The following is a 25,873-nucleotide window of genomic DNA, read 5'->3' on the forward strand; positions in this document are numbered from 1 at the left end:
TTTCTTGATTTAAGAGTTATCAACTCAGCAACTATTTTAAAAGTCCTCTGTACCAGCTAATAGTAGTACTATGCTTTGAAAGATAATCATGCCAAATGAATTACCTCATATATTATTAGTTTTACGATTACTCAGTGACAGCAAATAGAAATATACAGGGTCAGTAAACCTCAAATAAGGGAAGGCTAAGCAACCCTCATACACTTACATATCCTGACAATGAGCAATCTTGTAACCATTTTATCTTGATAAAGACCCATCAATTCAGCACACTTCAGTGATGTCATAAAAAAAAACCTGTATACATGTACCAGTACAGTTAGAAATCCTACATCAAACTGCTCAGTATATTACTCAGATGCCTTAACATAGGCAGCAGGCTCAACATGTCACTGTCGATGTGCAACCTATGGCAAATGCAACAACACCTCACTGGACTGGTGATAAAAGATATTGCGGGGACATTCTCATATCAAAGAGGTCTTTGATATGCAAATCGCGAACTGTATTTGGCAATCCATGTACCATCGGTGCATCGGCAAAAGACGTCCTGGGTTTTTGATATACAAATAGCTACCGAGGACTGGCTCTCTACTATGGGTGGCCACTGCAACCCTATGATTGGCCAAAAACTTTAACCAAACTGGACGATGACACTGAAAGGATCTGATTCCCGTCTCACAATACTTCTCCTTACTTCAAAAGCCGAGCTAAAAAGGAAAGTAGAGTCAGGGAATCAATGCCTGGTTGGAGATAGCATTCTGTATACTCTGTGCATTTGAAAATGTTAAGAGCGCTCTGTTTTGAGCTCAACAAACCCTTCAGGTGTTACAATAGATTGCATTTATGGAGATCAGTACAATAATGGTGTTGAAGGAGCACGTACTTCATCCATCTAGACAGCTGTTTTATTTTCAAATATCTTCAGCACTGCTTAAAGTAAGCCCACGTACACCTAGTCACAACTCTTGAGCCACCATTCAGTGTGGAAGAATTGCCAAACTCAAGGTTCAGCTATTTCCCTTCCCATTAATGAAAATATCGAACTTGATTCTAGGGTTACTAAAAAAAACATATGACTTCAAACACACCTAATGCTGCTGAATACTTCATGTGCATATTAATAAGTTATGCTAAATTCTGTACTTGTATGTCTCTCACTGTTTATGTCACTCTATAAAGGCAAAACACAATTACATTTCTGAGTCCAGTCCCTTCCATATTTTTTTTTTTTTTAATGCACAGACTTATCCAGTTTGGGTTAGGTTTTTTATGGTTTTAATTTTAAGTTGATGAAAAAGACAAGGGTTGTGACAGGGGATGACAAAATGGTTTGATTTATCAGGTAAACGAATACAGTATGTTTCAAATTGGAGCCAGGCAATGTTCTTTCAGCTACAGAGGCGAAGACCAACAAAGGCAATTTCTTTTTATTTGTGTTTTAAAACTGCCATGTGGCTCATGCGGCTAGGCTGTCCAATGTTACACAGCCAGCCTACGGCCGATGAATAGTTGATCATTTGACTTGGTGAAATACCTGTACATCCAGCCTTGGCATATTTCACAAAGGCAGATAGCTGCATCAATCTTTTAAATGGGGCATGCTCTGATGTTGGTTTGAGACCATCCTTGGCCAAACAAAATTTTGCCAAACTTAACATCAGTGCAGAGCAATGTGACATTGAAAATGACACAAAAATGACACCGTCAGACAGATAAAATCCCAAGCTGTCAACTATCCCAAAAGTAAATATCCATCCATATTTCAACAAATATAAAGAAGTGAAGTGATAGTCATCCAGGGCTAGAAAAGAGCAGTGTCACGGTTAGTCCATAAAGATTGACTCAGTGTGCTATTTCAAAATTCTGACATTCATCACAGCCTCTCGATGAACATGGTGCGGATTTCAAACTCTCATCTCTTTCCCACATGTGGCAATCGGACTCACCTAATCTGCTTATTAATATGTAACTTTACAATGGAATCTCTAATACTATCTTCTTAATTTACTATCCTCACTGATGAAACTAATTACATGTAACTCGCCTTCACTGTGGTCACACTGACTACTAGAACTTTGGCGGCACTGAGTGCCTTGCTGTAGACAGCCATTTTGAAGTGTCACTTGACGTACTTCTGGGTTTGAAATGCAACTGAGTTTTGGCATTGAAATCTTCAAGGAAACTAATTATATTTCAACTGACGTCTGCAAGAACAACTTCAACCTTCTTAACTCAACCCAAAAAGGCATCAAAAAAGAACTTTTTAGTAGGCATTACAGACCCTTACCGCTCATCTGTGAAAAGTCAGAATGAACGCTTACTGCACTTTTGGCCAATCCCAAACTGAAAGTAGGGGGCCTTTATATGTTCAAACCGATGCGGAAATTCATGTGACACGCTTTTATATACATTTTTTTACAGCAAAAAGGATAAGTGAAAATAGAATGAAATAGGACATTGCGAAGAGCTGTCTTCGCCCATCTTGTCTTATCTGCCCCTCAGTTTAGAAATATGGACCAGAGTATGCCAGAATCAAAGATGGCAAACAATTTTAAGCGTCATACATTCTTATCTCTGTTCGTCTTTATTTTACAGCTATAAGAGTAATGGAGATTATTCTATTTTTGGTGAAATATGCATGGTGCCCTTACGGATTTTTCTATTTCAGTTATGCCCATTTGTTTTTCTGCACAAATCAGGAAACACGTGTCGCGGTACACTACATGTTGACAGTATACTTTCTAAGGCAAGGGTTCCCTGGTTCAACAGCCATGGAAGTCATGAGCTTTTGAGTCTATGGACCATACATGGACTACAATACATGTCCCAGCCAAGGAAGAAACGGTAGGAATCAAATCTAGGCACCAAGAAGAGGATTTAAATATTTTGCTTTAATACTTATTTTTAGTGCAGGAAAGTTTGGGTGCTGTCAGCATGGACTTCTTTGAGATTGGTCTGATCGAGTTAGAGTTCAGAAATCTGCGGCGATTTTTATGAGAGGGAGCGATGGACTCAGTGTTTTGATGTCAGAATGTCAGAATTTAAAACAGAACACTGAGTTCAGTCAGATGGACGAAGTCAAGGAGTTTGATTGTCTTCGGGGGGAAGGAGGTAGTGGTGTGAAGTCCACGCCCTGGTTTTGGAGAAGCACGGGGTGGAATCAATGTTACGATGACTGTCAGAAGAAGTAGCACGCCGAGTCCATCCAGCTGGACTTGACGGCATGAAACTTATTGGAAATGAAAGTTGTTGTTGTTGAGATGTAGGTAGTTATAAGTGTCAGTACAAGAGCAATCACGCCTCTTGACTTACAATGGCATTGTGCGTTGATTCAATCAATGAGTACTCGTTTGACAAGTAAGGTCTGAAACGGAGAATGACTGACTGAGTAACAAAATACATACTATCTAACGTTTCCCTGGCTCCAGCCACACTTTCCTGTGTTTTCTCCGCCATTTTTCAAACATCTCTGATGCACTGTATAGAGTTATTTGAAATTAAATATTTGACGACTTGAATTCCAAATTAGAAAATAATTTTTGGCCACGAAAAAGGTTTGACAACTGAAAATAGCAAAATTTCACATCGTTAGCAGAGATTTAATATTATTTTGTATAATATACAAAAGTCTTCTTATTGAGATCATCACGTGCACAAAGCGGAAATGAATTTGGTGGCGGCGATTCGAAAACAAGACAGGGCGAACAGGCTGAAACTTGTTCCAGTTATGACAAAAATCAGAATCAATGTAGATGTCAAATGAATAATTGTATTTTTAGGTTATTCAGTTTGATGGCGCTGGCTGCCTAAATGTTTTTATGAATGGTAATTCGTGTAATGGCTGCGAGAGTCTGCTTTGGGACCCCATGGTAACAACAACAACATTCCAATTCAAAGACGGCCTTGTCCATTATTTACGCCGTCCAGGTATTTAAACTTCAGAAACATAACAGTCTAGTTTTTGTGCAGAATTCATAACATACGGTGAATGAATTCATGTTGAAACTTCAGATTAATGTAATAAATTCTAATTTAAGAGTTTAACGAACATTTCAGGGTCTGTCATGTTTATGAGATTAAATTGAATTTTGAGATCAGTTTTTGACAATTTTGATACCTCTCTGCCCGAAAATTAACTTTCAGAAATAACTTTCTATCAGATATGGCCCATGTTTGAATTAAATGAGTACTGGTTTAATCTCATTTTGCTTTCAAATACCCAAGGAACATGGTTATATTACAATTCAGTTTGACCAACTTTCACAGTTGAATTTTGCAGAAAGTTTTTTGAGAAAGGCTCAGAGAATTTTTTTCTCTTTTTGTTTCATTTTTTAGATATTGTGTCTCATATGTTGGAGAAGATTTTTTCTTAATACAGTGCAGGATGACAAGCCCATTGTCTGCTACACCAGAATCGTCACGCTGGTCTGCGTTGACCTCCCATACTGCTCCAAGGTCTGGCCACAGGCCAATACATGACAGTCCTCTTCTGCAAGGCTGTAATGCTGGCTCAAGTCCGTTTAAGCACCACAGCACACCTCAGAAACTGGGCCTTCCAGCACCAGTGGATGTTGGGAGCAAACTTACCCCCGTCAGATACTATGAAAGCAAGTTGTTGTCCACAATCCGAAGTCCATGTCAAAAGTCCTACACTCCATTATCTGCAACTCCTTGTGGAACAAGTCCTGCTTTTAAAACTCCAATTCGCATTAGTTCAACACACAGCCCACATCCCACGCGAACACCTGTTGGAACAAAACTGCCAAAATCTGCCAGCAAATTCATCACACCTCAGTCACAGATTATCAATCCATTTGAGGATAGACTACTCTCGACATATCATGGCTCTGTTCTGAGCCCAGGAGGTTTTGCTCTGACAGATACTCCAGGTAGTGAGGAAAAGGTAACCTACACGCTGTTCTATTTTCATTATTGTACTTTTCATATCGTTTTTTCTTGGAACTATAGTTATGCTCTGGCCCATTCACTATCTAACTATGTATTTCATAGTGATTTAACTTGGGTGATAGATGTGAAAATATTTATTTTTTGAAAATATTTATCTATGTAAACATTTCCCATTGGTCCTGTACATGCCCTAAACCCTCAAAAACTTCAACCACATAGTTCATGTGTTGGCATACTATAGTAATGTTATCTACTTGGCAGTGAATTGAAATTTGCTTTTCTTTACCCAGGGTTCATTTCGATGGACCATAGATCAGCTAGCTATTTTACATCCAGCTGATATTGATGAAATGTCCTGCGAAGACAGCCTTAGGACAAGGTAAGTGATGGAACTTCATAATGAGTGAGCCTCTTTTATCATGAGGTATCTCATAAGAGGTATGTGTGTGGTTACACTGTAGCTGGCTCAAGGTACAATGCTAACAAATTGTGGCTAATGATGTAATCATATCACACTAGTCAGGTCATATCTGAGTGATAAGTGGTGAATGTGCTGAGGGAATGGTCATCACCAACTGAATATCTTCAGTGTGTTCATTACTGAGTGTTTCGGGCTTGATCACCACTGACTGATTGTGTTTAGGGCATGGTCATCACTGACTGAGTGTGTTCAGGGTGTGGTCATCACTGATTGATTGTGTTAAGGTTGTGGTCATCACTGATTGAGTGTGTTAAGGGTCATCACTGACTAAGCATGTTCAGGGTGTGGTTATCACTGACTGAGCATGTGAAGGGTATGGTCATCACTGGCTGAGTGTGTTAAGGATGTAGTCATCACTGACTAAGCATGATCAGGGTGTGGGTATCACTGCCTGAGCCTGTGAAATGTATGGTCATCACTGGCTGAGTGTGTTCAGGGTGTGGTCATCACTGACTGACTGCGTTAAGGGTGTGGGCATCACTGACAGAGCATGGTCAGGGTATGGTCATCATGATGAGTGTGTTCATGGTGTGATCATCACTGACTAAGCATGTTCAGGGTGTGGTTATCACTTTCATCACTGATTGAATGTGTTCGGGGGGTAGTTATCACTGACTAAGCATGTTCTGGGTGTGGTTATCACTGGCTGAGGGTTTTCAGGGTGTGGTCATTGAAGACCATGTGTATTCCATGGGAATCATGTGCATATTTGTGTTGTTTGTGTGAGTTTGTTAGGAGCTTTGCCTAAGTTTGGTGGCTTATGCCTGGGCAGGCCCTCCATTTTATCCACCTATAAACTTTTCAGTAAAAAATCCTTGAGTACATATGTTTTATGACCAGCATGAAGTTATATTTGAAACATCAATGTTCTTGTATCCTTTTGTATTTCTGCACTGATATGGCCTAATTTTACGAACAGAAAATGTTCAAATGAAGCATTTTGCTACATGTTTTCAGATTCGACAAAGAGGTTGAAGAAACAGCTCAACGAGCAATAAGCGATTTCTTTGCCAAGAACAGCATTGTCCCTTCACCATGGCAGGGGTCTGATGGCAAGCCTGTGTATGTTGCCATGCCCAAATCACCAAATGGGGGTTAGTTCACATGATCATTGCTTTGTTTCAGGCTTGAAAATCTGAATCCTGACATTCGGCATCAAATTGCAATGCTGTGTTATATGATTTTGGTTGTATATTTTTTGAAATACCTGTCAGTTATATTGGGTAATATTGCAGTATGGCATTGTCTGTCAATCTGTCCGTTCACCCATAAAATGTTTAACTGTTAACCACTACTGATACTTACCACTTTACTTTATAACTGTGTAAAATTTGTTCATGTTTCTCTGAGCTCTGTCATCTGAGCAGAAGCATATTGAAAACAACTCACATTGCTGTAAAAGTATGCAGTGCGCACTTTGTGTGACATATTAGTTTTTCATGACATTTCATTTGATGTATTTATTTAATTACTGTTTTTATGCTGTAGTCAAGAATACTTCACTTATACGATGGCGTCCAGCAGTATGGTGGGAGGAAACAGAGTAGAACCCTAGGGAAATGACCATCCGCAGGCTGCTGCCAGACCTTCCCTCGTACAATCGGAGAGGAAGCCAGCATGAGCTGGACTTCATTACATTTGAAGAACTGCCTCACTAAAGAGTTTGAAAAAGTGCAATCCTTTGTATTTCAACCACCAACATCAAGTGTGATGGCACCGTCTGTTGACCACTCTGCCATTGTGTGGGTGTGCCTTGAGACTGTGAAACTGATACTTACATGTCACTTGCTTCATTTCAGAGTGTGATAAAACCTGTGATAATGGTACTACGAAACCCAAACAATCTCAGGATGGTAAGTAGTAATTTGAGAACAGTGCTGGTAATACAAAATATTTCTATAACATAAGTTACAAGTAGGGATGGGGAGGCAGGTCTGGTACAGAGTTTATATGTAGGTGAGGTGTTGTCCCATAAGGCTTGTCCGGATTTCTTCTTCCTATAGACATGATGGCCTTATAATTAAAATAATCTTTAGTCCAGCTTAAAACACCAATTTTAAATGAATGAAGCACCCCAAATGACTAAGTTTTGTCTGTGACTAACGTGCCGATTTGTTCCTGATTCTGACAGTTCTGTTGATTTTAGAAAGGTGTATTGAGGTTTGCTTGGAACATGGGATGATATTCCACTGAAAATTGTAAGTTTCAGCACCAAAAATAATATTTTGTGACATTTATTTGCCTCAAAAATGCACCTTTGAGGACGAAATTTGAGGCCATGGAGGGTACATTCTTAATACAGTTAAACGTTTAGCCTTTTTACAGAAAAAAGTGCAAGTGTGTTGACCACTGTCACTCATTCATATCATGAATATATGTAGGGAAAATCACACTCTGCTCTGAGCATTTTTTCTCTGAAATACTGCTGCTTGTATTCTTTGTTATTGTCTATTTATATGTCATTATCATATGACTGAAAAATTTTTAAGCATGACGAAAAAACCTGAAACCTGGTTTATTTGTTTATTTGGTCATTGGTCTCGGTAATTGAAAAAGAAGTATTTTAGTCCTTCAAAATAAGGTTTATATTGTGTTTTCCAAGTAGGAAAATTCGTCAATTTCACTTCTCGTTAAGTAATAAATCGTTTTCTGTATTTTTAGCTGCATGTCAAACTACTCTCACATTGCCAATGGACTTCGACCTGCAGAAAATACTAGGTAAGTAGTGTTAGTAGCAGTAATTAATACAAAGGAAGATTAAAGCCACCCATGATGATACATGTTTTAATGTGCTTGAATAATTTCGGCCATATTATATCTTAGAAAATTTTAAGATCTGTTTTTCAGTAATCTCATACGCAGAAATTAATTCCCATGATCATATTTTTGGAGAAAATCTGCAAAAATAACTTCTAGCAAATAATAATTACTTTAATAAAGAACTAATGAACTTTGATATTAGAGAGTAATACCAAAGTATTATTATGTTTTAGTCACTGATGAATCTGTAGATGTTCGAGTTTGTCTGATAACAGGGGAGTTCATGACATACCAAGGCTCAGAGGAAGATGGTAACCCACAGGAAGCCTTGAGCACTTCATCTCTCCGCAGAAAGCTCTTCTTTCATGGTGAATCCAGTCCAGCATCCAGTCCAATTGGGTAAGGCTACATGCTGATTGGTACACATGCTTTTACGTTCCCATGGTGATAGGTTCACATGGTTTTATATCCACATGACTGTACATCCACATGGTGCATGTCCTCACAGTGATAGGTGTAAAATTAATATAAAATTATTTTTGTATCTTTTGGTAAAGCATATGGTTATTTCTCTCTCAGTCCTTCCTTGTGACGTCTTTAATTAACATCACTGTAGTTTGATTGGTCAACTGTTGTTCAATACATTTGTTGAAGAGTATCCATCAGTTTTACTGATTTTCTTGCCTCATTTAATATCATGCTTTTTTTTCTGAAATTGTAGAAAAGTGGAAGGAGTTGCAGTGCAGTGTGATAGAAGTCCACGAGCAGTTCCTCTCAAACCTCTCCCACTATCTCACACAGCACATTCTGGCTCAGTAAGTGTACAGGCTGTAGGAGATCAACACTGAAAAAATTTGTACCAGCATTTACATATGATGTGTTTATTGGATTGAAACATTTCCAGAAATCGACGGAAAGTGTTTTGGTGGAACACAAAGATGGTACATGGTATGTGAACCAGATTTAACACTTACGTAATTGGCCTTGTGCTCACCTATATCATCACACCTTGGCAACTATTGTTTATACTGTTGCTGTCAATTCAAAATTTGTTTTTTACTCTGAATGAAGAATGTCACTTGGTACATAGGCCTACACTTCATTTAAAATCCCTTCAGATTTGATCACACAAATATATCCAGATCTCATCTAATTCTCTATTTGCTTTTGTGTGTTTTAATTTCTTTTGTTCATATATTTCTCTTTTTTGGTTGGGGGGGGGGCACAAAATAATCTGCATATGTTTAAAGTTCAATATTTAAGGAACTAAAATTTACAAAACTAAGTTTTCAGCTAAGTCTTTTAAGTGCCACTCTAGTCAGAATACAAATTGTGTAGAAATATTACAATGATATGAAAGAAATCCTACAGAGTAAGCCTAACACTATGTGTAAATAGGATTTTGATGAATAACACTATTTAACCCACATAACTGAAGATTCCTTGAAAAACAAAATCTTTGGTTGTGTCCATAAAATTTTCCTGATGTGACACGATAATATTCCCTGTATGACGTTGAATCAGGCAGACGTGACGTTGAGTAAGGCATTTTGCTGGGATGACGTCAGGGGAGTTTGAAAGGGCAGCGTCATTTGTGGATATATGTCAGCAATTGATGACATCATGTGTTCATGGGTGACATCACACCAAGCAAAGTGGAAGAGACAGAAATATTTTGTTTCCGTATACTCTGACCAAAACGTACAATATCGGTTTTAATTCACTGCAGTATTTTCACAATTTAGGAGAGCAATTCAGACTGTCCCAGTCTTCATCAATTCACCTTGCTTTGAAGACATAGATGTTTTGACACCAAAGTAGCTCTTTAAATATATAAAACGCTGCTACTTCTCTATCATTTGGCTTTTTGTTGCCAACCTGGAAGATCAACATGATCCATCTATTTCCTCAGCTAGGACATTAATAGGTCAGATCTATTAATTTGTGGTGATCAGGCTTAATAGACAGAGCCAACCCTGGTATTTTTCTTTTGCTATGGACATTTTATCCAGTTGGCTGAGGTCTACCATTTAAGCATCTCATAAATTGTTAAATCTCAGTTAAAACATTTATTATACAAATGAACATTGTTTCTTGTAAGTAAAGCGCATAGGCAGAGATCTGATGCATTAGAGGGAAACATTTATGACAACATCAAACAATTTTTTTACAGCCACAGTTTTCCTCTAGTCCCATAACGATGTCAAAAGGTGGACCATTTTCACGAGTATCTGAAGAAATGGATGTAATTATCTCCCCTGAGTTGTCCCCCATTAACCTTCAGCAGAGCCCAGGTACTTTTCACCACAGTGTCCTGTGGAATCAGTTGACAAGTTTAGTTGTTCATTAATACTAACACAGATGTAAAAAACTGTTACATTATCTTGATGGCGATCTTTCTCTAGAGCTGCAAGAGTAAACTGGAAAGTTTTGATTGACGTCTCAGCATTTCTTATGACTGTCGGCATGATGTAAATACATGTATTCTATTCTCTATTCCTTCAGTCAGAAGGCCGTCAGACCATGATGGTAACCTGTGTGGGAGCTTTATGTCCAGTCCTTTACCTCCACCATCTTTCATGCGGTCTGCTTTTCGCAGCCAGCACAATGCCATGGCCAGCCCAGAGTTGTCTCCTATTGGTCCCAGACCTAAGTCACGCAGTCGACTCTCACTGGATGTGTCCCCCATTTGCTCACCTGTTGCCCATGTTAATGATATGCACAGCCCTCGGACGGCGCTGACAACACAGGAGAACACCCCCTCAGCCACATCTCACCCCGTCAGCGTGTCAGTAGCTCTGTCCACACCTTCCACTGTGGGAACATCCAAAGGTAAGCTGTAAACCTGTGCAACGGGCACACATATAAACTTATGCAATGTGTAGTTTGCAAAAATATTATTGTGTAAAAAGGACAAAAAAAGAAACAAAGAGGAAAAGGTACTCTAGTTTTAAAATTGATTTGAATCTGAGCTTTGAGAGCTGAGAAGAAAAAGAGAAATCATGATTTTTTTTTTAATTCCCCAGCCTTTCGCATGCAGAAGAGCAATTTTCAGTGAGATTTATGCACACTTTTAATTAGGTTTTAGAGTCAAAATAGAAACTAGAATATACACCTTGCAACATGTGAAAAGATTGAAGAATTGTAGAATATACTGAAAGATATTGTTTGCATTTAGTTTCAGACAATAGTGTTCTTGTTGGTGGAACAACTCTTGTGACCACACCCCAGTTTTGTGTCCCATTGGAGACAAGTGAAAGCTGTGCAAATCCATTCTCTACTGAAACCGACGAGCCGCCTCATGTGGGGGAAGCATTCCAACACCCCCGCCTTGTCATGTCAGATATCTCCATGGATGTCACCGGCATGGAGACAGACTACGTGGCCCATTCCACAGGCAATCCTCTTATAGCAAACCTGCCTGATACTGATGACAAAAGCTTGTGTTACCCAATGTCCAGAGAGTGCTCCATGGTGTTTGAGGAGACAACTCAACAGGGCAGTGTGGGAAATGTGCCCACAAGTCAGCATAGTCAGGATACGGGCTACCAGACCTGCAGCTTACAGCTGACCGGTCAGGACACAGGATTACACACGAACCTCACCCAGCAGTTTGGCTCACTACCCTTCAGAAGCTTCTCTGAGGCTGACTGCATGGACGAGGGTATAGAACAGGGAAAGCCCTTGCCAAAACCTGTCATATTCAAAGAGAAACTAGACACAATCAACACAAGCATGGTGAGTCGACAGTTGAGTTACCCTCCGTCCTGTAAGACGGCGTTCACACAGGAGAAAGTGGACTGTTTGCAAACTAAACATTACATGAAAACTGAGCTGGAAGGCTGTGCCCTGATACAAGAAGGTCTCACAGAGGACCAGGTGATAGCTAAAGCCCGGTATCTCTTAGGGCAGACCGGGAGTGTGACATCAGCCCTTTCCACCAAACCCAGTGGTGAACTCTTAGGGGTGTCTTCACAGCCAGACACTACAGTACCCCACCTAACCTGGCAACCCTCGTGCAGCTCTACACCTCAGAAAACAAACAGCTACAGCTCCATAGCTCCATCTCAGCCACCAAGTAAGTCTAGTCTTCTTGATTTTTGATTTTGGAATTCCCCTGTTTCATTAAGGATGTACCCACCTGTGTACTTGACTCATTTAGTGCTGTATGCAGAACTTTTCACACAAATGATGGGTTCTCCTGTTTTCAGTGAGTGTTCGAAGGGACCTTTTTGGCAATAAGTGACCAACCATACTTGTGGGGCTGTTTGCACCGTGTGAAGTGAGAAAGTATCTTCTATCACGGTTCGCATCTCCAGTTTCTTCCACACATAAACTGACTACCATCATAAAGTGAAATACTCTTGAGCATCATGCATGGCATTGAACACCAATCCAGTAAAGAAATAAAAACATGTATAATTATTATAACCTTCTACATTACCTTTATCTTTTTAATGTTGTAGAGAACCTGCCACATATGTCATATTGCAACATCGTTATTAGCAACCTTCATATTATGCATGGGCACCACATCATGATGTTACCATGACATTTATATCCAATGACACTGGGTCTTTTGTCTCTGTACATATTCTTGCGCCGTTTTTAGAAATACTACTATGAGTTTTGCTGCCTTACATTTTTGTGTTGAATGTTCATTTTCAGTTATTTAATGTTGACTTAATTTTGTTCCCTGAATTGTGTGATGTTTAGTGTGTGATAAGTAGGTTATTGAATGCATAACAGTTAACGTGGACATATTTTCACGTGCATAGAACGGGTCCATAGCCAGCCTTATCCATTATGATCCAATAACCAATAAATGATATGCCTCACTCACTCAATCATGTCCCTGAGAATTGCGCTTTTCCTGGTTGAGCTAATACATTACAAGGAAATTTGCTGGTTTTTTGATGAGGTTTCCACCAGTCTGCTTTATAAATGAATAACCTGGAGGGCTGCCTGAAATAAGATAATAAATATTAGAACATGAAAGGGAAATTTGAATGTTTTTTTGTAAATCATGAATGAAGTGATTATAAAACTGAGTCACTGTCCATTTTTTGCAGGTGAGGTTGCCATGGCTATCCTGAGAAGAGCAGAGAAGGATTTAGTCAAGTACGGTAGTTTGGCTACGTCCACAGAAAGTGCATAGATAAAGATCTCGCAAAATGAAAAAATATACCAAAGAATCATGTTTTAAATGTAACTCATTAAAAATTGCTCATGAATATAATATCTGACATACAGGCATGGATTGGTGTCTAATTGTCAACATGCTGACAGGATTCAAATGTTGTCACAGATGAGATGTTCAGATTTTATAGTGTCCAAGTTTCATTGACAGCATCATGAATATCGGTTTTCAGAATGCTATCATTATCATACTAACTTAAGTATTTTAACTCTGCTGACTTTTTGTGGAAAACTTTTAACACTGATAGTTGTTTCATATTTGTTTTAAATTTTGTTTTAGAAGAAGTCTGGAACTTTAGGTGCAGATTAATGTTTGGGAAAATGGACTCACTTCATATATAAGTTAACTTTTGAAAAGATTATTTTCTCTTCCAGCAATGATGTAACTTTTTACTATACCATAGTATCATCTTGAGATTCTCACTTTTCAAGATGTGGTTGAGAGATATCCCTGACAGTTTGCCATCTTTATGATTGTTTTATAGTGCGTGGCAGTTTTATTAGACAGTATTGGAAATGCAATCTGTTTCCACCAACCAGTGGCTGTCTGATAATCTGTATCTCAAACAGGAATTTCAGAAGAATGAAAGCGTCTCTGTTCTAGTTTATTTATTCCATGAATACATGTACATGTTTTGGGCAAATGTTCTGAACTCTGAAATGAAGTGTTCTGAAATGAAGTGGCTCAAGAAATCCAGTCGCAATCTCCAGATGCCCGAGCATGGAGATTGTTCAGCAGTGAGAACACCTGTGTCTGCCATATATTTATCCTATTTCATCAGCTAATGGGCTTTATATCACTTGACACTACTTCTTGGGTTGTATCATGTAGTTATGGTGATTTTGTCTATATGTGTACAACTGGGACATGGAGAAACTTGATCATGTGATATTTGACTTGGTTATATCAGTACTCTTCACAATGTTAATTATTATGTTTCTAGTCTGTCAAAAATTGTTTGATCTCTTTGTTACCTCTTGTTCTAAGAGATGCTATATATGTTCGGTACAAGCTTGCAGATTCCGACTTCGCCAGATGATTACATGAAGTTTTAACATTGTTAGTTGGTCAGCACCACCTTGGCCTACCATTCCAGACATCTTTTCAAATTGGTATTACATATGCCAAATGGCGACACTATATTTTACTACCTCATCATACTCCTGTGTCAGTATCAAGCAAGATTAAAAATTCAAATGTTAATGTATACAACTGCTAATCTCTAAGTGCTTTAAGACATGGAGCATTAATTTGGTATTACATAAACTAAAGAAATCTTTGTCAATATTTTTACAGAGCTGGATTAAAACATTTAATATATCTTCACTGTGTCAAGTTCTTTAAGTAATTTTAATTCCACTCATAATTTTGCATATTATATTTTTATGCTGGGAGCCAGCGTTTTAAGTCCACAATATATGATCAAGTTTGAAAAGCATTCTGCTCATTATGTATATTTTTTCTTCAAATTCATGCCATGCATTTTGTTTTATAGTTTATTTTTTTAATTTATGAAGTGATCAATGAGAATCATGTAGCATGCTGTATTATTAACAATTTAAATAAATGTTTTAAATTGCTCCCTTCGTACAACTCTCTTATTGCACCTTTTGTGGTAAACATTGGGAAGCTAAGGTATTAGTCATACAGAGCAGTAGATTCAGCCTCTGTCATGTTCCTTTAATCGACCCAGCAGTAGAGGGAAGAAATGTTGCCTAAAAATCCACTGCACTGCAGGGTACCCTGGTCATTGACTGCATACATGTACTAAGCTCCTTACCCTGACTTGAGGAGCCAGGGGGCCTCCATGGCTCAGGTAGTTGGCATACTGGCGGGGCGCAATAACCTAGGAGCCTCACACCAATGCAGTCACTGTGAGTTCAAGTCCAGCTCATGCTGGTATTCTCTCCGGGCGTACATGTGAAGGTCTGTCAACAAGCTGTGGCTCTTCTCAGTTTCATCCCACCATACTGCTGGCCACTGTCGTGTAACTGAAATATTCCTGAATATGGCGTAAAACACTAATCAAATAAATAAAGTTAAATGTCATAAAAATGACCATGGAATCATCACCCATTTACGTCTTTATTTATTGTTACTCAAGCATCAGAAATTACCAACAATAGGGAACTATAGTTTTGTCCATCTTTACCGAGAATCTATACTATTTACTATGACATTTCATGGACAAGCCCATAAGGCTGGGGAACCCTGAATTGCCATAGTAGCTTATGTTCAGTAGTCTGTCCAATCAGTCATTTGGGACAACCATTATTAGACAAGTATAATGGAAAAGTGCTATATGACATACAGTCAGATAGCTCTTTTACTCCAGGCCCTTATATTCATGTAGTTTAACAACAGAATATTCTATATTCACCTGTTTTCATTGTTCTTGTACCCTGGATAGCAGTACTCTATTTTACCCAGTCTATGATGTCATAGGTGGTGGAACCGGCTGAGTTAAGGGGGAATCCCGCCCCCCCTCCAAAAAATTAAAGTGGGTAGGCTAAGGCATAGGCCTACTAAGAGACACCACTTTCGTTGCATGAGTCCCCCAAATTTTATAACATTCCATCGCTCCTGAGTGCCCTCTGGTGTAGCCTTACACGAAGTGTACTGGAGTTCCATCAATGGGTTACTGGTGGACAGGTGGTAGTTTCCTCCACAAAGTATAATGGATGCCATCATATTAGAGGAACAGTTTCTAGTTGGGTGGTAAATAATAAAATAAATCAAATGCTGTAATTATGGGAAGAAACACCTACCTATACCTATTACTGGCTTAATACATATGGGCCTTCTTGCGTGTATTTCCATGTACAGTTCAACGGCGTAGGAAGCAATTTGCAAGGTGAGGGGGCCAAGTAAAAAAGGCGAGGGCACAGGGGTCACAAAGCTCTGAAGGAGTTATATGGCCTTAGAGACGATTTTCCGTATCTTCGATATGCCAGTTGAGGCTACTGACTATTTGAGCCTGCCTGAAAAAATTGAAATAGGCGTTTAGCTCACTTGTTGATGCTTTTGCCTGGGAACCATGGGTCAACAAAGAACATTGTAACAATTTATCCAGAATTCAACATTAAATTTATGCATGTCGGAGAAAGGTTGGTGTAGATTGAATAATACAAGCATTTAATTCGTACTGTTTTTACTGGGCCTTGCTGGTAAACTTGCCGGCCTACTCGCGCTGGCTTGCTTTAAAAAAAAATTAGTAGAAAAAAACATTGTGTTTGGAGACAATGAGTTCACTTTTTTGTCAGATTACACTGTAGATGATTTGCTCTCCCACGGGAGAATTGTATATATTAATATATGCTGCTTCTGTATATGTATTGAAAGTTAAATCAAGCAAACCTACATTAACCTATGTAATTTCGGCACATTATCAGTTTGGAAAAATATAACTTCGTGACACTATATCATGTGATCTGGAAAAGCAATATCTTTTAAGCAATATCAATATCAAAATTCACAACCTTACGACAATCTTGCATGGGTTCAGAAAATACAAAACCAACGTTGCAAAAAATTATTTGAAAAAAAGACCATTACTTCAGTACATGTGGCATGAACATTTTGTACTTCAAAAACCTCCTACGCTAAGTACCGGTAACTCTCATAAAAGAGAGAAAAATGTCCAGGTATTTGGATTTATTTTAAAGATTATTTTAACTCGAGCAAAACGCATGAGAAAAATTGCATTCTATGTAGATGTAAACATTAGACACAATAGGCGCCACTGCTGAGCACGTTTCTGTCATGTAAATATATCTATTCAAAACTAAATAAAGCAGCAGTTATAAGTGCGTTTTTAGACTGATCCTCATTTCAAACTACTTTAAGGAAAGAAAACCGATTCTGACCTCATTTATTCCTATGAGCCACCATATAAACCAACATTTCAAATGCATTTTACTCGGTTGAAAACAACTCTAAAATAAATCCAAACATTTTCTCAAACAGTTTTGCGCGCAGTTTTGTCACACACTGATGCTTTATGCTGATAATTTCTTTTCTTTTAAACTGACGACCACCCAAACATTGTTAAGCAGGCTAAACTTATTGAAACAATTACGAAACAACACACGCCACCACTGTGTCTTCAGATCTACAAAATATCCAGTATGCAATTAAGAAATAATGTTCGCGTCAGGGTAGTCTAACAGTAGTTTTACATCAAATCGATTTGGAAGAGTTTATATTTTAGGTCAAGGACACACAAAAAAAAGACACAAAGAATGTCTTAAAACGCTGTATGGTCAACCCATCCATAATCCGTAAGCATGAAAGTGGGACGATGTTGAAAAAACATGCAGGCCCTATATTAATAGTAATGTGCACTGGGAAAATTGCAGTTTAATTGTTTAGTTTACAATTTTTTAGTTTTTAGAAGATATATTGTACAATGTGAGAGAGTGTGTATATATACATTTATGTGTGTGTATATAAAAATACTGGTATCGAAGGGCTATAGAAAGTAATGTTTATGTTTTCTATCTACATGTGTGTATCTTGTATCGTATGATGTGTTCAGTATGCGGGTAGCCCACTGAGATCGTGTGAATTATTTCTGCAGATTTCAACATGCTAATTGCGTTAATACGTGTGTCTCGTATTCATAAATATCACGATTTTTCGTATCTCGGCTACATAGTTTACTGGCAGAAAAGTAGTGCTACAAACGGCTTGGTCAAAGGCATGTCACATTACCAAAACTAGAGCAGGTGGAAGAAGTCGGAAAGTTTGGATACATGTATCAACTTTACCACTATGTTGTTGCTATAATATTTTTTGGGTTCACGTCACCTAAAATTTGAATGTTCGCGGTAGCGTCTCGGCAACAAAGAAATGATACGTCATGCCTCCTTTGAGTCACGTGGTAAGCACGGGCTAATCGACGCACTGTGCTCATGATAATTGACCAATCAGGGTCGACTGTCTCACGTGCGAAATTCTAGCAGACGAAATGCAAACGAAATGCATAAGTTAACTTTACGTTTACCGTTATTCAAAAACTCTTATCCCATCATGTAATTTCATCGACGGGGAAGGATTTGTTCGAATGTAGCCGTGTCCTTGTAAGTAATTACCGTGTTTTACTAATTCTATTGTTTAGACGGTACTGGTATGTAATGATCGTGATTAATTTTAGCATAGCTCAAACCTTGAGACAGTTTGAAGATGGCATTGTTGAAATTGAGACGTGTAATGTCAAGCATAAATTTGCCCATGCTTATAAAGGTACAGCAAGTCAGTATCTGTGAGGAAATTATGGCGTTTGTATGTGAAATGAAGTAAGTTCAAGGTTACACATTTCAGGTTGTCAATAGCTTGCTATCTGTGTAGAAAAGTCAATATGGCTGAGGTCAGAGAGGATGCTGCAGAGACAGTCGTATCCACCAGAACACAGTCAAGAAAACGACAAAGAAAACAACAGCATCAAACGAGGATTGGTGTTCACGATTCTACAAATGACTTACAGTTCTATGAAGTTAGTGTACCAGTGGAGGAAAATCCAGTAAAAAAACTGAAGGTAGAAGAGGAGTGCAGAGGCATTGATGGTGTTTTCTCACTTTATCCTGACATGACGGGAGATAATGGTAGACGAGATTTCAGTTTGAGCAAGCGTCAACTAAAGCAGCTGTCAAAATTGAAGCTGCAACAGAAGACGAGGCTAGATGGTAATTATCCAATATAGTCTAATATGTTAAAGGTGATATGGTAATGCAAAGTTTTTGATACTTGATAATGATTGTGTAAGATTATTCCGTATTATTTTGAATACAAAGATTATGATGAACAGTAAACTGTACTGTCTCTTTTTTGTCTTTGCTTGATTTTGGAACATCATGGTGTTACATGCATAATGCATTTGTGGAGTTACCCTAAATGACATAAAATTTCGCCCATAAAAGTGCATTTTTAGAGGCAAATAAGTGTCACAAAATATTATTTTTTTTGTGCACTTCATTACAATAGCGATGCAGAATAATGTACAGTAATGTACAGTATAATCCAGACAGTATGAAGAAATAGAACCAAATGTTATGAAGTTTTGTAAAAGCAGCCCTGTTCATTCGTCTGGCAGTTGATGAATCATAGAGTCACACAAACTGTTACATTTTATGAAACAAATAAAGGACACAGCAACAGTTTACTGAAAATATAAGACTAAAGTGATGTATGTTCTACCATAAAATGCGAAAATAAATTAAAACCATTCACTATTGTATGTAAATTTAATTGTAGGTAAAAAAGTCAAGTGGTGATTGGAATTGGTTTTATTATTATTAGATGTATTATTACCTTATTAGATCAGATGCATATCATGTGATGCAAATGATTTGTAGTAAATGTGTAACCTGTTATCTTCTGACCAACCACAGTGCTGGCCACCGTCGTATAAGTGAAATATTCTTGAGTACGGCGTAAAACACCAGTCAGATAAAGAAACAAATAAATAAATTGTGTTAAGCCAAAAAAAGATTGAAATTTTCCATACTGAATGTTATAGTTTACATCTTTTCAGATCTGGATGAGCATAATCGTTTTTTGCTACATGAAGGATACAACAGTAGAAAAATTCAGGAGGAGGCATCAGAGTTGTCCAGCTTAGATGACCTAAGTGTTTCAAAGGTAATCTACTTAAAGATACATCTAAAGTTATATTAATTTGTTATGAAGGTTTTGTTTTGGCTGTGATATTGGTGAAAGGGACATACACTGTAGTTGAACTGGAGTGTTTTTTCTTCCCCTCCAATGAGGTCTCATTCTTGAATCCAGCTCACACTGGTTCGGTTAGTTCTGACTTTTATGTCATGGGCAGTGATTGGTCCATGTTCTGGATGCACAGATTTCCATCACCCAAAACCGTGACCACACAAAAGTGTCATACATGATTGGTTAAATATGTGTTATAAATTCATGAGTACAGTTTCAAACACCTCAATATATCAGAGAGAAGTGAAGTGGGCAGGCTGTCCTATATATAATAATAAATACCTAATAAATTCCAATGTGGTTCTGTTGGACTGGGATACAGATGCTATTATTATTGTTTTACTGTATATTTGCAGACAGAGGAAGAGGAGATCCTTGAAAGAGCAGAGTTGTATGCTCTAACAGCTGCTCCAGATCCAAGATTCTATATCTTAGAAAGCCAGGATGCACCTTTAGACTTGTCATCCTGCTCAAGGGACTTCAGCAAGGACTTGAAATTTCAAAACTCTTATGCTGGAAGCTCTTATAATTCAACCAGGAAACGCAAGAGAAGATCCTACAACAATATCAACTGTTATGTCACTCATCACAACAAGAAAGATGCCTCTGATAACACGCAAATGCTCCCCGAAGGTAAAACTAACATCCATTTAATTGGTATATTATCATGCTATATTATGAGTGAAAACTCATGATTGAGGGTGTTCAGGATCAATGGAAAATACTGCTCAGAAGATGCTAAAACTGGTAAAACATGAAATAGTTATGGCAAGGCTAGACATATCATATTTGTGAATCCTACTCTCTACTTGTAGATAAAGGGTATGTTTACCAAAACCCGTAAATAATGTTTGTGTATTGGTCTACATTGTAGATACAAAATGGGATTGTTTTAATTTTGAACATAAGGTAGTGAAGACAAATACCCAAAATATATGATCACTATTGCTTGAGTTTGTGCTTTCAAAATGTTGCATCTCGTTCATGCATTAGGTTTGTCAGATACCTGATAAAAACCTCTGTCTGCTTTTTTCAAAAATCTGAGAACTATGATACTCACAAAATATTCTTGAGTATGGCATTTAAAGTCCAATATGGAAAAAATAAGTATGCCAGCTTTGTTTAATTTCGATATGTTTCCCTTTGCAGGTACAAGGCTTATTAAGCCTCCAAATAAACTAGTAGAACTGGTGGCGCAAGTTTTAGATAGCAGTCCAGATGGTCTTCTCCAAGTCCAACACATTTACACAGTTCTGCAGTAAGTAAAGTAATTATTAGTGTATACTTGTGATGATTCAATTACTCTGCTGTATGCATGAATAAGTTTATTACATATTGATTAGATAAATTGATAATTTATATAGAAATCATAAGTTCTGAGGATATAATAATAACTTTATTTGTACAACTTGCATATAGGCACATATGTACAAAATATGTATATAAACCTGCATCACAGGGAATAATGTATGGTTCTGTGTTGCAATTAAGATTTCTGATGTTTTGATATACATAATCATTTTAAGACGAAAATGTTTTTTTTCTCTACAGAATGTATCTAAAGAACAGGATATATGTGTGAGCATTTGTGTACACAAATTTTCCTTGTTTCAGAAACAAGTATCCATACTTCCGCTACATGGACAAGTCTTCTATCAACAGTTGGAGGGTAAGACCTGTAATATTGTGAGACTGCCGTAGTATTACACAGGAGTGCTTGTTAGTGCCATTCAATCTAATGGGAGACTAGCATGCAGACCACACAAAAGGGTCCAAGTCGCAGAATAAAAGAATACATGATTCTTCTGTGAGACTGCAGTGCTTGTGTGCTACCTAGCTGTTTTATAAGCACGCATACACTGATAATTGTGATGTACTAAAGGAAAGAGCAAAGGAGAACATAGCTTTGTACCACTTTGTTACAGATGGAAAGCAGTATTACAAGTTATTTAATTGTAACTCACTGAGTCAGAATAATCCTGATGTTGTCTAGTAACTAATCGTAGTCATGTTTGGGAGTAATGGACAACTGTAAAGCTGAATTGCATGAAACAACAGAACAAAGCTATTGAAGCCTGACATCTCGTAAGACACAGAAAGCGGCATAATACATCATCAATCGTTTTTATGATTATCTTATGCATATCGGTTTTATTAGCATTAACTTCATGGACTTCATATGTTCAACCTTATATTGTGGATCTCCATATATTTGCTGATTTTCAGAGCTCTATTCGCCATGCTTTATACCAGAAATGGTTTAAGAAGGTCCGCTTTCAAACAGATGCCATTAACAGTAAAGGCTGCTTCTGGGCAATAAACAGAAAGTACAACCCCAAAGAATGGACTATGCCTGGGAATGACGTTGGTAAGGATGAAGTATATATTCATATAATGTTTATTAGAGTTAGTGACAAGAATAGACAAAAATATTTCACATTTTTGCTAATATCAACTACATGAAGACATGTACAGTTCAGTGTCAGTTATTGGACAATGTTGAATGTGGTATTATACGTGTGCCGGTATATAAAATTTAGCGACTAGAGAAACCAGTTTGATTCACGTCATGAACTTTACACCATGGACAAATGCTGGGACAGAGGTGGGAGGCCTCTCATAGATTGTCCCTAAAAATTTGCTAAAACTGACTGGACCACCATCCACCATAATTACTACAAAGGATTTTGATCTAAAGCTGAAAAGCATAAAAAGTGCTGTATTTTTTTAAGCATGTATGACCAGCACTACCAGACACGACGTTCTGAAAACAGGGAGATATGAACATTCCTTGAACAACTTTACTATTGATAAAGTACAAGATATGACTAAGAGTTGGTAAATTTTCCAGTCAGTTTATAAAGCTTCCCCATGTATACATGTAGATATATGATGTTCTGTTGTAGATGATGATGGTGGGTTATCATTGGATGATGATGGCAGCTTGGATCTGGATCTGGACCTGGAGGAGGATGAATCTCTAGCAGCTGTGGCCTGTATGTTGGCTGACTGTGACACTCTACTTGAGAATGACTCGGACTATGGCTCAGAGGAACAGGTAATCACAGTGCTTCTTTTCTAATGTATGACTGATTCAATTTAAATTCCATAGTAGAGTCTCAAAATTGGTAGAGCAGGAGTATTTGCCCATGCCCAGCACATTTCTCAAGACTGGGCTTCAAGTGTGCTCATATAAGAGAATTGTTGCCTCTTAAGTATTAAATTTTTGGCTTAGAATGTTTGACATTACCGCTCAAACCATGACTATCTTGAATGGTTGAAAAATACATTTTCATTTGTTATCTATGAGCAGCAAGACTTTTCTGCCCAAGATGTTGACTGCATGAAAGAACCTGTTCAAGGTGGTCGACAGTTCAGCTTACCGGCAACTTTAAAAAGTGACCCTGACCCAATCTTGACCTCTTGTTCTCCAATTAATGATGAGCCCAGATCAGGTAATCACTTGTCACACTTGTATAAATGAACTGGTTATTCTTGCTTGAAAGCAAAAAGTCAAATTATGGCTGTTTCATCCTGTTCTGCGCTGCACAATTTGCCGGACTCTTTTCAGAACGGTTGGTTATTCTGATTTGCAACTTCAGACAATACTTCACTGAGACAAGTTAAAGACTATGCCATTATGCCATTTTAACTGCTATTTATCAAGTATAAGTGTATTGTGCTATTTCCAAGATTTTTTACTAATTTGTACGTTTTTCTGTGCAGAATCCAAGTCGCCACAGTATGTTACACAGGTTAACACTCCAGTATTGAGTTTTCCTGAGGAATCGTCCACATATCACATGGACAACCATTGTATCCATGACTGGAATGTGCCAATATGGGAGGCTGAGAATTGTCACCACTACTCACAGCTGAATTACTCTCAGCCGCCGGTGTACTGTTGGGACTATATGTCAGCAGCATACCCATCTGTTTGCTCAGATCACATGGACTCTAATATTTCCATGATGGATGCCGGAATACCATATAGTTATCCAATGCAACCTTATATGGATGACCACTGTTTTTCCTAGTTCTGGTGTTACATTAAAAAAATCTAATTCTATGCAGTCAGTCGGACTTCCTTGCTGATTAGCATAAAATCATTGCTGACCAGTGCATTGAGAAGAAAAAGGCAAAGTTGATTAGAATCTTCCTAAAAGTTTCCAGGTGCTACAAAGTGCTAGAAGTGAGTTGTCTACAGTCTTTAAAGGAATAGGAATTCAACTGTGTTTAAGGAGATGACAGAATGTCAGTAGGGCTTGAAATAGACTGGGTTACTGGTGTTCGGACATATGTGATGTGTAATCACGTATATTTTTGGAACTCCTTTAAACTGTATGCAGTTTGTTTTATTAAGCTTACTTTCAGTAACAGCGAGAGGATAATGCTGTACATGAAAATAGGATACATCAAAGTGACTATTTATATTTTATTAAAGGGGATATTGAGGATATTGTAATGGATCAAGCAGTTGCCAAAGACAAATGTCTTTGTCTTGAGAGCAATTTTTTAATGATCAAAATCTTTTATACCCTTATTTCTCAACCGTTTTGTGTACTGTCATGCTGTTTAGTTTGTCATAACCCAAGGCAATGCCTGTCTTCCACGTTGGGCAGACAGAACGTAAAAATCAGAATTTTTTCAACACCTCTGGTGTTAGTTTTATATACATGGAGGTTGAGACATGATCGTTAATTTATATTAATGCCCAATGCATGTAAACCAAAACATTACCGACTCCAGGTGAGATCAAAGATTTTAATAAAATATTATCGATTTATATTTATTAAATGCTTACTAAATGCCTGTGATATTTAAGTTGTATTCAGTACAACAGTATTTATTGTTCAGCATGGTTAATATGCTTTATTGAATTAAAACATTAAAACTTCAATGAATTTTGAAATTTGGGTCTCTTGAAGAGATTTGAAGATCTTGTATAGTTAAGAGTTTTAATGTTGTTGATTGACTCATGAAATTTTGATAAAAATTTTTTCAAAGCAACTTTTCTCAAAATGATTGGGATAATTTCATTACTTGTGCTATTTTAAAAGTTTGTCAGCATTTTATGTTCAGTGCAACTAATTAACTTATGTTACTTTGCTGATTGTACTTTTGTAATAAATTTTTTAAAAAATTAAACGAAAGTTACTGGAATTTGTTTTGCTATACTCTAGTATTTTTAGTGGGACATAGATAAAATTTCTATTATACATTGTACTTCAGTAATAGAGAAAGTAGGCCGGTCGATAAGAAAACAACAGGGTGCTCCAAATACATTAGCCCAGGTTAATGTACTCACTTTACACCTTTTTTTTTTTTTGTCTCTCTTTAGGGGATAATGCAATAACTTATTTTGCAGCAGGGCCCACTTCCACAACCTCACATGATTCTGGAAGTTTTAAAATAATGGTTTAGCAAGTTTTCAATCTTTATGCTTGTTACATCAAACATGAAAGTGATATGAACCTATTCCTGATGCAACATTGAATGGGGCAGATATGATGGGAAGGAAGGCCTTGTTTGTTGGAATGACTTCAGAAGCATTTTGCAATTTAGCATTATTTAGATCAATTAACACAAAGCAGTTTACCTATCCCTTTCATGCTGAGCACCAAGGTTGGCAGTTTTTCGTTTCTCCTTTCCCTTTCGGTATCAGGATTAAACCTGAGTCTCTTGCTTACCAGTAACAAATCCTTACTGGATATCATATTTGCTTCAATAAACTTTATCCTTTTTGTGATTTCCACAAGAAAAAAAGGAATGAACTATTGTGGAATAAACAGGAGACA

The 25,873-nt window shown here is 37.6% G+C and overlaps 2 protein-coding genes across 3 annotated transcripts; both read left to right on the forward strand.

Annotated features, from left to right (window-relative positions):
- The first annotated feature begins 3,705 nt into the window (after positions 1-3,705).
- On the forward strand, positions 3,706-13,508 carry LOC135468831 (protein aurora borealis-like). 2 transcript variants are annotated; one of them, XM_064747271.1, is made up of 12 exons: positions 3,706-3,930; positions 4,339-4,906; positions 5,202-5,290; positions 6,350-6,486; positions 7,192-7,245; positions 8,054-8,110; positions 8,428-8,551; positions 8,874-8,967; positions 10,326-10,446; positions 10,658-10,984; positions 11,331-12,230; positions 13,225-13,508. In XM_064747271.1, exons 2-12 carry the CDS (start codon positions 4,388-4,390, stop codon positions 13,308-13,310), a joined length of 2,508 nt encoding a protein of 835 aa, XP_064603341.1. In that variant the 5' UTR covers positions 3,706-3,930; positions 4,339-4,387; the 3' UTR covers positions 13,311-13,508. The 2 variants fall into 2 exon arrangements, with proteins under 2 accessions (XP_064603341.1, XP_064603343.1); XM_064747273.1 differs by lacking the exon at positions 3,706-3,930 and having other exon boundaries at positions 4,276-4,906.
- A 4,808-nt stretch (positions 13,509-18,316) lies between these two features.
- Positions 18,317-25,251, forward strand: LOC135468675 (uncharacterized). Its single transcript, XM_064747053.1, has 10 exons — positions 18,317-18,433; positions 18,675-19,036; positions 19,885-19,991; positions 20,432-20,708; positions 21,225-21,333; positions 21,690-21,744; positions 22,302-22,443; positions 22,982-23,133; positions 23,389-23,530; positions 23,802-25,251. The coding sequence occupies exons 2-10, from the start codon at positions 18,712-18,714 to the stop codon at positions 24,110-24,112; spliced, it is 1,620 nt and encodes a 539-aa protein (XP_064603123.1). The 5' UTR covers positions 18,317-18,433; positions 18,675-18,711; the 3' UTR covers positions 24,113-25,251.
- The last annotated feature ends 622 nt before the right edge of the window (positions 25,252-25,873 follow it).

This window comes from Liolophura sinensis, chromosome 6, assembly GCF_032854445.1.
Source record: "Liolophura sinensis isolate JHLJ2023 chromosome 6, CUHK_Ljap_v2, whole genome shotgun sequence".
Classification (NCBI taxonomy): Eukaryota; Metazoa; Mollusca; class Polyplacophora; order Chitonida; family Chitonidae; genus Liolophura; species Liolophura sinensis.